This window comes from Zerene cesonia, chromosome 6, assembly GCF_012273895.1.
Source record: "Zerene cesonia ecotype Mississippi chromosome 6, Zerene_cesonia_1.1, whole genome shotgun sequence".
Taxonomy (NCBI): domain Eukaryota; kingdom Metazoa; phylum Arthropoda; class Insecta; order Lepidoptera; family Pieridae; genus Zerene; species Zerene cesonia.
In genome coordinates, this window is record NC_052107.1 from 2654300 (window position 1) to 2669330 (window position 15031).

At 32.9% G+C, this 15031-nt stretch overlaps 1 protein-coding gene across 1 annotated transcript in view; it reads left to right on the forward strand.

Annotated features, from left to right (window-relative positions):
* The first annotated feature begins 162 nt into the window (after window positions 1-162).
* The window catches only part of LOC119840354 (protein Lilipod), a 19624-nt gene continuing 4755 nt past the window's right edge, over window positions 163-15031 (forward strand). Inside the window, exons 1-9 of the mRNA XM_038366935.1 lie at window positions 163-501; window positions 581-845; window positions 991-1218; window positions 4054-4119; window positions 7928-8080; window positions 11984-12183; window positions 13369-13530; window positions 13864-14095; window positions 14803-14959. Of these exons, the coding sequence (XP_038222863.1) occupies window positions 442-501; window positions 581-845; window positions 991-1218; window positions 4054-4119; window positions 7928-8080; window positions 11984-12183; window positions 13369-13530; window positions 13864-14095; window positions 14803-14959 (1523 nt within the window). The 5' untranslated portion in view covers window positions 163-441. The remainder of the gene's footprint in view (window positions 502-580; window positions 846-990; window positions 1219-4053; window positions 4120-7927; window positions 8081-11983; window positions 12184-13368; window positions 13531-13863; window positions 14096-14802; window positions 14960-15031) is intronic.

A 15031-nucleotide genomic window follows, 5' to 3' on the forward strand; every position in this document is an offset into this window, starting at 1 on the left:
AGAATCTTAAAGTACCTAATTTTGTATAATTTTAATCAACTTATTTGCTAAACAGTTTAGAACTACGTTTAATTTTTGTCATATAGTCTGTGTATATTAGTTATTCATATATTTTTGTTATCTGTGCTTTTAAGTTTGACTTTTTTAGTTTTCAAATTACGAGATTGAGTTGAGAAGTCAGAAACCGCAAGAGAAAATAAAATTAGTCGTGTTTTCACACCATTCGTCGCAGCAATATTTGTCTTATTGTATTGATTTGAAATAAAAATCACACAAAGTGACGTTGAACACAAAAATAATTATTAGCAATTTATCTGAAAATGTAAATGTGGTGTCTATTATTCAAATAAAAATGTAAAAAGTGAAAATGAAGTGCTATTTTACCGTGGAACAATTATTGATAGAAAAATCTATTAAAAGATAAACAATAGATGGTAGACGATGGATGATGAGGCAGATCTGCGGGAGCAAATATTCCACAACAATGTTAGGGAGCAAATCGTATGTGTCTTTGTAATGATATCAATTTACTTTTAACATTTTTGTGCTGAAATTTTACAATTAATAAAAATTGTTGTAGATATTCCTGCTACTGTTTATTTTGTTGTACCTTTTCTCGTTCATGTTAATCGAGAAATTCCGGAGGCGAGACAGTGAAGACTACTTTACGGCAGATGAAGACGAAGTAAAGGTTTATCGTATAAGTTTGTGGTTGTGCACGTTTGCACTTGCCGTCTCTCTGGGTTCAGCACTCTTGCTGCCAGTGTCAATAGTCAGTAATGAAGTGCTTATACTGTACCCAAACAGTTACTATGTCAAGTGGCTAAATAGTTCATTAATACAAGGTAAGAAACATTTTTATATCTAGGTATTCATTTCTAGAAATATCAATGAATTACTACTTTCTTCCACATGAATTTGTTTCATTGCATGCATTTTTTTCATAATGTTGAATTAAGAAAATTGTGTTAATATTACATATTTTTTCAGGTCTATGGAACCATGTATTCCTATTCTCAAATCTGTCTTTGTTTGTGTTCCTGCCATTTGCATATCTCTTTTCGGAGTCCACTGGATTTCCAGGATGCAGGGGGCTGAAAGGCAGAGTGTATGAGACATTTATAGTCCTGATCTTGCTGGGCATTGCAATGTTAGGCCTAGCTTATGTCATTTCAGCTTGGCTCAAAGGGGACAGATCTGGCATTGATGCTTTGCTCAGTAAGTACATTATTATTTTTTCTTTTTAGTCATATATTACTGGAGGTTGTACAAAAATAAGCTAATATGTATAATACTAGCTTTACAAATATCTCAATTTCGATGTAATATTATAAATGTGTTTTATTTGACTCTCAGTATACAGTTGATGAAATATAAATTATTTCATTTGTAAGGCTTTATAGGCTGATCATGTGAATAGGTATTACCTCAGACAAAAATAAATTTTTTATTCATAATAGTGATTCCTAAGTATTGCCACTTAATTAGAATAGTGGATAAAATAAATAAAGTATAGGAGAGAAATGATAATTATGACAACCTTTTAAACAAATTGGTTAGATTATTAGATTTTAATCAGGGTGAGTAAATGATAATGGAAAAACATTAAAAAAGTTGTTCATCACCTAATGGGCATTAAATAATAATTGACAGTATTAAAAGTAAAAATAATAGTTATACATAATATATTACACTTGTTTTTGTAAGTTAAGTACATAAAATACTAGCTTTTCACCCACATTTTAACTGGTTAGACAAACAAAAGAAAGGACCACATTTTTTCCTGTATAGTTCCAATTCCTCTAGGATATCCAGGATACAAACTATCCTATCTTTTTTCTTGGTGTTCAAAATTATTTCTGGACCAAATTTTATTCAATTGGTTCAGGGGTTTAAGTGTGAAGAAAAGACAGATAGACATTTACTTTGGCACTTAAAATATTCAACATGTGCAATTTCATTGACATATTTTCACTGTACATAGGCAAAAAAATTTTCACAATTTTTTCACAACTTCTATTACATTATCGGTTGCTGTCTCCACAAATATAATAATGAAGTCATTCAATTTGATCTATTCTGGACTCCTTGCTGCCCCGGTCTAGGCCTTCAGTCCAATGGAGCGCTTTGGCCCACATTAAGAAAGACTGATAAAGTAAATAATGGCAAAGACCTTATTTAGTTTTAAATCTGGTTTAAAAAAACTTTTAATTACAGAATTTCATAACCAGCCTTAGTCGTATAGTATATAGTGATTTTATAATTTGTTTCCTTTTTTCACCTTATTTTATAACAATTTATTTCATTTATTATATTTTATAATTATTTCCTATTTTTTATATATATATATAGATATATATGTATAATATTTAGTTTAAATACCAATTTGCTTTTAAAATATCTATAAGTATGTTTGTATTGTTTATATAATGTATGCTTGTATGTTTATTTCTTCTGACTGGCACTCCAACAAGGAGCTACTGAAAATCAGCGCTGCGCATTACGCGTAGCACACGCTGAGTAGATACCCTTTTTATCACCACACCGTTTAGTCATAAGTTCACTTTTTAATTTTAATTTTAATTTAACTGTAAATGTGGTGGTGTTAAATAAACATTATTTCTTTCTTTCTTTCTTCTTTCTAAATAGGATATATAATTATACATTAAATGAACTCCAAGGACCACCATATACCATAGAAATTTTTCATAAACAAATACATGTAATGTAAGTAAATTCTTGAATATTAATGTATAAATATGTATCGAGTTTCTTTTACAAGCGATTCTAGGTTACGGGGCCAGACTACATGAATTCTGTATGTGGATGCATAGCAGATAATCTATTTATGTAAATGTCATTATTTATGTTAAATTGAGTGTAAACACTGGCCACATTACTGTTTCGGTCAATGCAATGTTAGTGGGTGCGTCCGCCTCGCGTACGGAATATTCGTAAATAATTACATCTGGGATAAGTTTGCACTAGCCTTTAACATAATCAGGGAAAGGCGAATTGAATAATATCAGTTGGGAGTTAGAACGTGAAAAAGCTCTTGCCGTAACGTAATTGACAAAAGCATTGGAATTGATTGTTTGATTCAATTGAAAAATTTAAAACATATGGTCACGTGCTGTTAGTTAGGTTTTCTTTATTTGTCAGACTGAGAACATTTACCGTTTACGATAACGATATACTTCTATACAAAGCAATTTTTAACCTTAAGTCGGGTACTACAAGTTTGGTAGCTCTTACCCTGCTGTGAAACAGGGAATTGTATATTTAACCATACTAGTACCTATAAAGCATCAAACGACATCCAAATACCCAGATCCCCAGCCACTTAAAACGCGACGTTTGAAGCGTAAATCATCTTAAGATTTAATATAATCACAGTATATATAGATAATGTATTTTGTAAGCGCAGTGAATAAGAAATGCAATAAATTTTCTATTACTTATGCAATATGTATTGCTTTATAAATAACGTAATAATATTCTCAAGTTAATCCGATATCTTTTCGTATCGGATGCAATAAGGTAACATGATATCTTGTCGAGGACTTGTATGCAATTTAATACGTACCGAAAGTACACCAACAACTAATAATAATGGGTTTGCTTTAATATGCGACTATGCGTAGGAGAGTACTGTGAATAATAGTTTCCAAATATTGAGCGTAAATCATTGATTTTATCTATTTTATAAGAATTTATAATAAACAATTCTTACTTCAGTATAAATATTTTTTTTTCGTTCATCTTTTCATTTTCGACTTATAAATAATAAATAATAAATAATAAATAATAAATAATAAATAATAAATAATAAATAATAAATAATAAATAATAAATAATAAATAATAAATAATAAATAATAAATAATAAATAACAAATAACAAATAACAAATAATAAATAATAAATAATAAATAACAAATAACAAATAATAAATAATAAATAATAAATAATAAATAATCGTCTTTCAAAAAGGCACAATGACATACGACGAAATAAAACGACATCAAACGATAATTTGTACAATTTGTTCGCAGATTTATGGACGTACCTTCCGTTTCTCTATTCCTGCGTGTCTTTCGTCGGCGTATTGATGTTATTGGGTAAGTTTTAATTGATATTATTAGTATTGCTATGTGGGTGGAATGAATTGACGGAATTAATGTCGACGGTGTCATTTTGTAAGATACGTTTTTGGAGCTTAAATTGAAATGCAAATACTACCCGACTTTCTCACGTCAATAAATATAGGGCTAACTACACATACAAAAAATACCTTTGATGTATGTATTAATTAACGCAATAATTATCAAATTAATCTCGTCCAAGTTCAAATGTACATTGCTGATATGAATTATTACGAAATGCGCGATAAAATATAGATATAGATTCTAATTAAGTATATTGACAATCGTACAAATTAAAATAACATGACAATTGACAACGAAACACAAACATAGCACAAAACGTAATTTTTACTCGGTGTCTTCAAGTTCTTTCTTATCGAGGAAGTATTTAATGAGGTCGTCGTGTTGTGGGAACATATCGTACAATTCCTTCTTACACTCTTCCAATTTGTCGAATTCTTCCATTTCTTTGTGAGCTTTCGCTTTGTAAAGCCGAGCCTTGAAACTCTTTTCGTTCAGTCGTAGCGCCCATTCGCAGTCTTTGAACACCTGTTGGGATATTAATTTATTTTATAGATATTATCCTTCCGGTCCTTTAGGAATGTTAATGCGATTAATCCGATTGCCATTTGATAAGACAATACTAGCGATGTTATCGATTACAGTTATACAGCCCCATAAAGCGATGAAATCTGTTTATATATAATTAATGAATTTCATTTAACCTACCAATTGTATAAATTTTTGTTTGCAAACGTTATAAACGTTTATTTTCGATTCGATACGCCTCTATTGGTTTCATTTCAGTAGACATCAAACACGGTTTATTTAGCCGCCGCTAGATAAAACCAGTACATTATTTTTAGATTCTTCAGCATCGTCGTAATTGTTTTCGTAAACGTTTTGGCTTTGAAACAAATTTTATAAATGATTGATAAATCGTAAGTAGAGAGCAACTAGAGACCAGCGAATGCGTTTGTATTTGGTATTTGTTGTAGATAACTAACGCGTTTTGAATAACATCATTATCGACTCAAAACCAGTCCCTTGGATGCATGTAACGGAGGGCGATGACCTTCAAAGTAACCACACTGAAATTACCTTGTCGAAGTGTCCTAGTTTAATGTTTGTTAAAGCCCTGTCACAGTAAAACATCGGATTGTCTTTAACTTGTTCTATGGCGCGATTGTAGTAAGACAGGGCCCTGTCGTATTCTTCACGTCGAAAAGCCTTAATTGCTTGGGTCTTTAGTGTGTCAGCTTTTTCGTGGCGAATTTTGCGGTCCAGCGCGCGGCGTTCTGCGTCTTTGCTTACTTCAGCCATCCATGCATCCTTATCGATTTCTCCCTGGCAACATTAGGAAATATATTCAGTTGATTTTGAATTCGAAATTGGAAAAAGATTTTTTTAAGCATTGGACGGAGTAATTTTTTGTATAAGTTGATAATTATACGTACAAGTATATGAGAATATTATGTCGGTTGTACAGATATATCTATTTTTATTAGATTTGTGGCAATTGAGTTATTACAAATTATAAATAGCAAAGATAAACATTAAATTTATCAGATTACTTCGTACAATAGTTTCCACACTTGAATTAAATTAGGTTAATGTGTCATATTGATATAAAATTGCAGCCCAATTTGCTTGCTGCGTTATATTAAATCACACATAACATAAATTTGAGTATACATTGTGTTCAAGAAGAAGAAAAAAGCAGGTCGTTCCATTTTATAAAAACCTACAACAATATACATCCAACACAATTTTGTATTACAACAGTTAAATCTATTCTTCCATATATATGGGCTCTTAACGTGCAAAATTGCTTAAAAGGACGCGAATGAAGCATATTTAGTAACAGTTAGTCACTATTAGGTCAGTACCGTTAATCGTCTATGTTAGATTACTAGTTGTTTGAATTTTAGATACAAGGCCTTCACGCGCGTGTGTTTGTTTATATTATTTAGAACTTTCTCGTAGTTAGGCTATTTTGCGACGTATTTCTTGAAGTGTCTTGTGTGAATGCTTTGCATAAGCTGCTTAGCAGTAAAGCGTCTATAATCACATTAATCGAAGATAATGGTTACTATATCTATGATTTTTATATGAAGTTTTACGCATTGGTAAGTCAATGATTAAGCGAGATAAAACTGATTCGGCCTTGACCTAGAGTGCTTATAGATTTTATGGCAATAGTAATCAACTTTTGTTATAAAAGGATACTAATATGTGAATAAAAATATAACATACTAGAGGAAAGCTACTAGAGAATAGGCCGTGAAACAATATGCAGTAAGCGTTTACTCAGAATAGTTTAATTAAGTTGTCCGAGACCACTTACAGCAAATATTTTAAAATGGAAAGATCGGGCATAATGACTGCCTTTTAAGCCGGATTAAATAGCACAACGTTATTATTTTTTACTATTTTCGATCTGTAGTTATTTTAAAAGAAATATTTTAAAATGTTTAGATTACAACAGATCTTTCTTTCGGTAAACGTGAATAGAAATGATAGGTATTTATAGCGGTACACGAGCCAAATTGCTTTCACCGATACAATCGTGCTATTTATGAACTAACATTACTTAATATAGTTCTATTTATAATGTAAAACGTGTTTAGCTTGCATTTCTATGATAGCTTAGGTAGTGATAACAGGCTAGTGATATTCATTAATGTTAGTTAATAGTATATTGATAACCTATTTAGCGTGATTGTACCTAGATTGCTTTAACTCGTGAATAGTTATCAGTAATTATTGTTCAATTTTAAGAAATTCGATTAATTTTCTATTTTTTGCCCTCTTAAATGTGTGTTATTTATAAAAATGTCAATCACTATATATTTTTTTTGTATTTTAGTAGCAAATAAATACCGTATCTTTCTTGTCCATAGATTGAAATGCCTTCTGGTTAATAACGGTACGATCGTCTTTGATCGTCATTTTTACTTCTTCATCTAAAATAACTTTCCCTTCAAGATACTGATCGGCTAGAACCTTAGCCGCATCTGCCTTTTCCCTATCACCACTTGCAAGGTCTCTGACCAAACCAGATACTTCCCCCATCCTCTTCACAAAGTTGTTCCATTCTTCGTTCAACTCCAAATTGCTTTCCTCATGAAGAGCAAGGTTCTTAAATGTTTTCCTCAAGCTCATTTTATAGTTATAACTCGTATGCTAATAATCCCGTTGTGGCTCCGTTGTTTTGCCTAATATATTTGTTGTCTGTCATTGATTTAATGTACATAGTTACCGTTGCCAAGTCATTGATCTGTGAGTTGACGAATGAGGTTTTAATAATCTATGTTTGGTGTCTGCGCAATGTATTGTGTAATTTTATTTTGTATAGAGCTTTTAGCTTACAATCAAAACGTTATACAATACATAGGAATTAGGTATCAAAGAAGAATGTGAAATATAAAAAAATATAATGTGAAAACATGACAATTTCACACACAATGATATCAAAAGTGAACGCCTCGTTCAGACAATGCATATGAATATTTATCATTATGTAATTAAAACTATAAGAAAACGAATTTGTAACTAACTCTATCTTAATGTATAGTGTTAATATGCATCTGTTTTTGCTATAACGATAAATACAAACATTTAAATATTTTTCGTGTATTGATATACAATTCTTATTTAATTACCTTAAAATCGTAGTAGTAGTATTAATTATAATGCATTTAAAAAATTGTAATATGCGAATAAAATAAAGAAATCAAGCTCTTCACGTGCTTTATTGTGATCAATTCGTCCCGTTCCGCAGTGTTTACGCCGTTGGGTTTCGTGAGGCTGTTCAGCGTGGTCGGTGGGGTGCTGGTGAAGCCGCAGTTTCTGCGGGATCTCAACGAAGAGTATTATGTGTATTCGTTTGAGGAGGACACCGTCAGGAGGAGGATTAATAACTCGCTCGCTACAGGTAAGTTTTTTTTACGTCATAGCGGGCAACTGACCCGGTGGTTCGCCTGATGGTAAGCGATCTCCACAGCCCATTAACAATCGAGAGAGAATAAAGGAAGTAATGGACTAGAAAGGAAACCGTTTTCCTCAAATAAAAAATATATTTTTTGTTTCTTATAGAGTGTTTAGGAATATTCCTTAATTTGTATAACATTTTTTGTTGGTTTGCGTCGTTAAACTGTTTTGTACAAAGCACATCCGCGACGTCCACTTTTTGTGGATCAAAATTTTAGTAGTGTTTTTCTATTAATTTAAAATAAACATTAATTTACTACAATTATTTAGTGTGAAATTCTTAACAAAATTGAGTAAAATGCGAAAAACATTCTGGATTATGAATGAAGATCTAAACAAAGTATTGAATTTACTTACTGACTGACTGACTTACTGAGTGACGTAGTGATCTATATATAGCAACAGCCTAGTAATATTATATGTGACGTGGTGTCAACAGTATGAAATGTAAAACAAATAGCACGACACGCGGAACGCGGCGCATAATGTAATATTTTATATTTATTTCGTCACAATGTACCAATGTACCAGCAATATTAAAGGCTAATGCCAAATGTGTTGGCATCAAGGTCGATATCGCGAGACGTATGTTATTGTTGAATGCTTATTTTCTATGGTTTGTTTTGAAAAAAATGCATTTTCATATCGTATGTGCTATGGTCTATGAGCCATTACGGGTTTAAAAAAAAAATATAATAGATAGAAAATAACTTAATCTATAACCTGTTATACATAACAACATAATATTACATATAAGGAACGTTTTTATTTTATTACAAAAACAAAACACGTTATTGTGGTATCTACAGAATCTTTATTAATTTTATATTTAAATACGAGGTTTGATGAGAAACCCTGAGAATTATTTCTGATCTGGTAATTAATATAAATTTCGTTTCATCTATTGCTTTTTTTTCGTCAAAAAGTCCTATCTTTCTTCTAAAAAGTACCAAATCGCCGATTTTTTTTTTTCAATAAACACCTGCACATTATTTATATTACTCTAGATTAATAGGATACTTGATTTACTTTGGATTCTGCACATATAATAAAATCGCCCAACAATCATCTAGAATTGTTACGTAAATATGATCGATGAGCCCTAATCTAGTAGGTAATTCGTGAATGTTTAACAGTTTCCGGACCAACATAATTGAGCTGACCTCCGAGCTGTATAACCTTCGTAACGTTTGATGTATACGTGTTTAGAAATACAACCGTGTGTGGTAGAATCAGTGAAGTCTGTTTAAAGCGAAGCGTGCTTGTTAAAACCCTACATTTTGATACATTACATTTACTATAATAACACTCTAAGCTTTAGCTCTAGTGACAATAATATGTATTATTTGTTAGTAGGGAGTACTTTTCATTGATAAGCGACATAATATCTCAGGCCAAGACCTCTGAATTGGTCGTAGGTAGGCCGTACCAAATTATATACTTAAGTCTTAAACATTATTCCTCGATTTTTTAAAGATTATTTATTAGTATTAGCGAGCTTATAAAAAATGGCCTGTAACAAAATCTTTATTTTTATTTAAACATATTAGTTCTTAATGTAAAATGTTTAATACATTTAAAATTAACAAATCGATTCGAATGGAAACAAAGCATTGGTCGGGATGGTGGGGTTCATCAGCCGATAGCGCGGTTAACGTCCTTGGAGTTTGGTCGTTTATGTTTCTACACATATGTTTAATTGCACTTCGTTTTTAAGAGAGCTTCGATCACTCCGTTTTAAGAGAACTTCTATCAATATAGAGAGATATTACCTATACTGGAATTTTTTTATCAACCTTCATACTCTGTCACATACAGCGCTGCATACTGCGTAGCGTTATGACCCGTAAGCTCGAAGGTTGTTTATTCCGTAAAACTTGTGCATCGATTAGCACGAAATATTTACCCGTGCCACGTTTTTTTCAAGTCATCGCAACAGATTTATTTTTTTTTAAGTTAAGAGTAAAAATATGACAGTTATTTTTTTATAATAGCCGATTTGATAGAATATGCTATCTATAGCAAAATTAAGTATAATATTGAAGCTAGAAATGGGCAATCTAGTCACATATTTATGTTAAACTAAGACGAAGCATTGTCTCGATGCACATTGTGCGTAGTTGCCTAACCTCATAGCGTCATATCGTGACAATAGAACGCAGAAGGGACATGAACAATACACGGCCGATAATAATATTTTGCTTGTAAACTCGATAAATACAGCCCAGTAGGGCGTTTAAAAATAAACTGTTGTTTTATGACTGCATGATGTTGTTGTCTGTAGGTATGTTTTGATTTTGGAAGATTCTGCTTATGTTTCGTTCGATAGACTTACATTTCGAGAGAATTGATTTAAATGTATATATTGTTGACATAACGTGGGCTTGTTTTTCTAATTATAAAAAAAAAACATAACAACAATATGCAATTTTTAGACTTTTTGTGGAAATGATATCTAAAAACAATTTCGTCATATTCATAATCATTATGTTCATAATGGTAGAACCATTTTGATATAAAATAATGTATTTACTTTAACATTTTTACGCTATTCATAAGTTAAATTAAATAACAAGTGTTAAGGTTGTACTTTTATTTACATTAGCTTTTGCTTGCGGTTTCGTACGCGTTAAATTTTGAGTAGTTTAATATATGTTATTATACTTACATTGAATATTATAAATTACATATTATCTTATCTATATATATAAAATTCTCGTGTCACAGTTTTCGTTGCCATACTCCTCCGAAACGGCTTGACCGATTCCTCTGAAATTTGGTAAGCATATTGGGTAGGTCTGAGAATCGGCCAACATCTATTTTTTATCCCGATATTCCTACGGGATACGGACTTACGCGGGTGAAACCGCGGGGCGCAGCTAGTTATTATATATAAACCTTCCTCTTGAATCACTATCCATTAAAAATACAATCAAAATCTGTTGCATAATTTTAATGATCTAAGCATACATACACACAGACAGTGGAAAGCGACTTTTATATACTATGTATCAGAATTAACTGGCCACCCATAATAAATTATAAATTTTTCTTGAATCTGAGCGGGTATTTGTTATATAGTGGGGTGCTCTCCTCAACACACAATAGAAGCTTGAGTTCTTGTACTTGTGTAAAATTTTTAAAAGAATCCAAATGCAGCTGGCTGTCGGCAATCCAGGTGATTTTTATGAATAAAACTGCTATTGAACATCGAAAATAAAAATTTAAGAATGAGAATTGAATCGCGTTTCTATTGTGTAAAGATTCAATTTATTTATGGATGTTTAAATTCAATTATGTTTTCATAGTTGTTTGCTGCCTATTTTACATGAAACGGTGTAGTTGAAAATGAATGAGCCACTTGAAATTTGCTGTTAGCATTAGCTTTATCTGTGGCCCGCGGGTTGACTTATGCTGGACATCATATGATATAAAAAATACGTTATTTTATATAATATTATAAATACGAAAATGTCGTTGCTTTTCCTTTCTTTCACGTCGCAATGGATGGATTTTATTATATGATTTCTGTATCTGGAGATTATTTTAGGATGCTAGAGAGACATAGGCTATTTCTTACTGCAGAAAACATCTCATTCAAATGGGAATATTCTTTTAATACGCAGGCGGAAAGCCAGTTATAAATAACTAGCGGTCCGCCCCGGCTTCGCCCGTGGTACAATTATAGCATATAGCCATCCTCAATACGTCATGGTCTATCTAACACTGAAAGAAATTTTCAAATCGGACCAGTAGTTCCTGAGATTAGTGCGTTCAAACAAACAAACCAACTCTTCAGCTTTATAATATTAGTATATATTACAAATATATGAAACTTTCGTTCCAGGTGTGGGCTACATATCCCCAGAGCCAATGTACCCAGACCGTGGTGATATATCGGCCCCCATAGATGCGAGTATATCAATAACGAAGGAGAGCAACGCGTCCATATCTCAGGGGAAAGAGATTCCTCTATTGCGGCTTAGGAATGGCGCGCTGCAAGCCGGCCTCAATGAGAGGTTACATCGCATCGTTGCTATGAGAAAGGTTTGTTTTGTTATTTGTACTTGGAGTAATGTATTGAAAACAAATAATTGTTATTATTACATTTTTTTCATTCACGAAATAAAAAAATAATTTATTTACTCAGAAGAACAATAATTAATAGCGTGGAGGATAGTTTTTACCACTTTATTCTTTGCAAATTAATTGCTGTAATTATTAGTATGTATCTTCTTTTTAATACTTATATAAGCTTTCTATTTACTTTGCATACATATTTTAACCAGATGGAATGAACGTGATATGTCTTCAGCAAAAAACTCGTGGTCTTAATACAATAATGCATTAAAACCGTTCCCCATTGCGTTACGCTATTACGCGTGTGATACGATAGCTGCTGTGGCGAATGTTTCAATCTGAATTTGAGATGAATCATCATTCCGTAAATGCACGCTTTAGATGAATGTAAATCAATTTATTGATAACGTAAAAGCGTTTTCTTATTTCATAAGATAATAGCAACTACGTGTAACGGAGAACTGATTGTAGTGTATTTATTGTTTATAGTAAAATAGACGATAAGAATTGTTATTATTTTGGTATTATGTCACTGAATAATTCTTACATCGGAGATAAAGGGAGGAAATTCGTATTGAAATATTAAATATTGAAAAATCTTTGCGTTGGCCGCGATGAGTAATGCCAACACGGAGTTGCATCATGTTAGTTTACTAAATACCCAAGTAGGTATTTAAATATTGTATTTCATTATTTTAAATAATTTTTTGTTATATATTGGATAAAGAACAATGCGCAAATATTGACGCACATTTGTAAAAAATAAAGTCATTGTTTTCAGGAGTATTCATGTTAGGATTATTTGAAGATCGATTTTAATTTCAATGAACAATTAATATGTAAGTTATTTTTCGCTTAATGTATTACAATTATATTTTGGAAATGCTTAAGGTCTTAAACATATACTTTTAGTTTTAAAAAATAATAGTAATAACTTATGATAGAGGTATTTGAGCATGAATGAAAAATTTTGCAAAAGTGTCACACACACGACATTCACTGGTACGTCGCGGGTTGATGTTTGTTCCTTTTACATGTAAAAACATCAACGGAGTTTGATTGTTCTTGCCAGTACCATTTACCAGAATACTTGCTTTCGTTGGTTTTGTCCGCGCGGAACAGTAATACAATAATAATACTACTCGTAACCAGGAAGTGGAGAACAAACGCAAGACATCATCGCTGCAACGCAACGTGGTGTACCCGCTCGCGATGCTGCTGCTACTGGCGCTGACCACCATCACCGTGCTGATGGTGCTCCAGAATACATTGGAACTGCTGATCGGGATCAAAGCTCTGCCGCTTAGCACCAGGGTGAGTGAGGTGTTATATCAGTAGTACAGGTAGCCATAATTGGCACCAGGAAACGTATAAAGGAACTTAATGATATTTCATTCAATATTATGATGAAAGTGCGTCAATGTGTGGATATTGAGAGAGTGATCAGTCTTTCAATATACACTTAAATGAATTATATCGATCTGTAAGTCGTAAGTTATGAGGCGATCGCGTCAGGAAGGAATTTACCTCTTGAATTCTTGAAGGATCATTTACTGACTTTCTCAAAATGTCATAAATATGTCATGTAAGGTTTATCAGTGAACTGTTCTTATTTATATCCTAATGCCCTAACCATTATATTTTCAGCAATTCACATTAGGCATCGCGTCTCTATCGAAGCTCGGTTGGGCGGGCGCAACACTAGAAGCTTTTCTAATACTATACTTGCACGCGGCGTCGCTCACCGGCCTCAGCACGCCCATGAGCGCTCTGCGCGTGCTGCCCAAGACGAGGCGGACACCGCTCACGAGGATAATCGCTCTGTGTGCGGTTCTATTGGCGCATTCTACTGCGCAACCTTTGCTGGTTAAGATCCTTGGTGAGTTCTTATAGCGATCAATTGAAAAATATGTGAAAATAACGATTTGGTCGGTTTCCGGAAAGTTTGCAGAAAATAGTTACTTAGTATTCAAATTGATCATGTTTAAGAATTGGATGTTTTATATTTGTTATTATCACTTTTACATCCTCAACGGTTTTGTATCTCCTTTGTATATGTTAGAAACTATACCCAATGTACTATTTATTTATACAATTGCGTTCAACTGTCTTATCATTAATACTTCCAAAATTTTGGTAGAAATGACTTTACGAAATACAGTTATATTTTTTTTTATTTATTGATGTTCATCTATAAAAATTCCCAAAACCGAGTAAAACTACTAAAATCGCTATTTACCATAGTACAGTTTCCGAATGAGTATTTATTTTCAACCGATTTAAAAAGAGAAGATGTTCTCAATTCTACTTATTAATTTTTTTTGGGTTTTTAATTTAGAACCTAACTTAATGAAGTAGGTGAACCGATTTGGATCATTTTTTTATTATTATTAGAAAGCTGGTGTCTCCCTTGTAGTCTCATCCAAATTTGATCATGTTCAGACAATTCGAAGGCGCTTAAATATTTTACAATGCCCTAAATCGAGTGCAAACTTCTAAAAAACCGCCATCCACCGAACCGCAGCCATCGAATTGTCTTTAAATTGCACCCATACATAACGCACCGCGCCCGCACCGCGCCCGCAGGCATCACGAACTTCGACCTGCTCGGCGACTTCGGGCGCATCGAGTGGCTCGGCAACTTCCGGCTGGTGCTGCTGTACAACGGCGTGTTCGCCGCCACCGTCACGCTCTGCCTCGTCAACAAGTTCACGGCGAGCGTGCGCCGCGAGCTCTACAACAGGTTGGTGGAGAACGTGCACACGGTCGCCAGATGCGTCTCGTTTTTGAGCAACTGACCTCGTTGTGGTGGTGC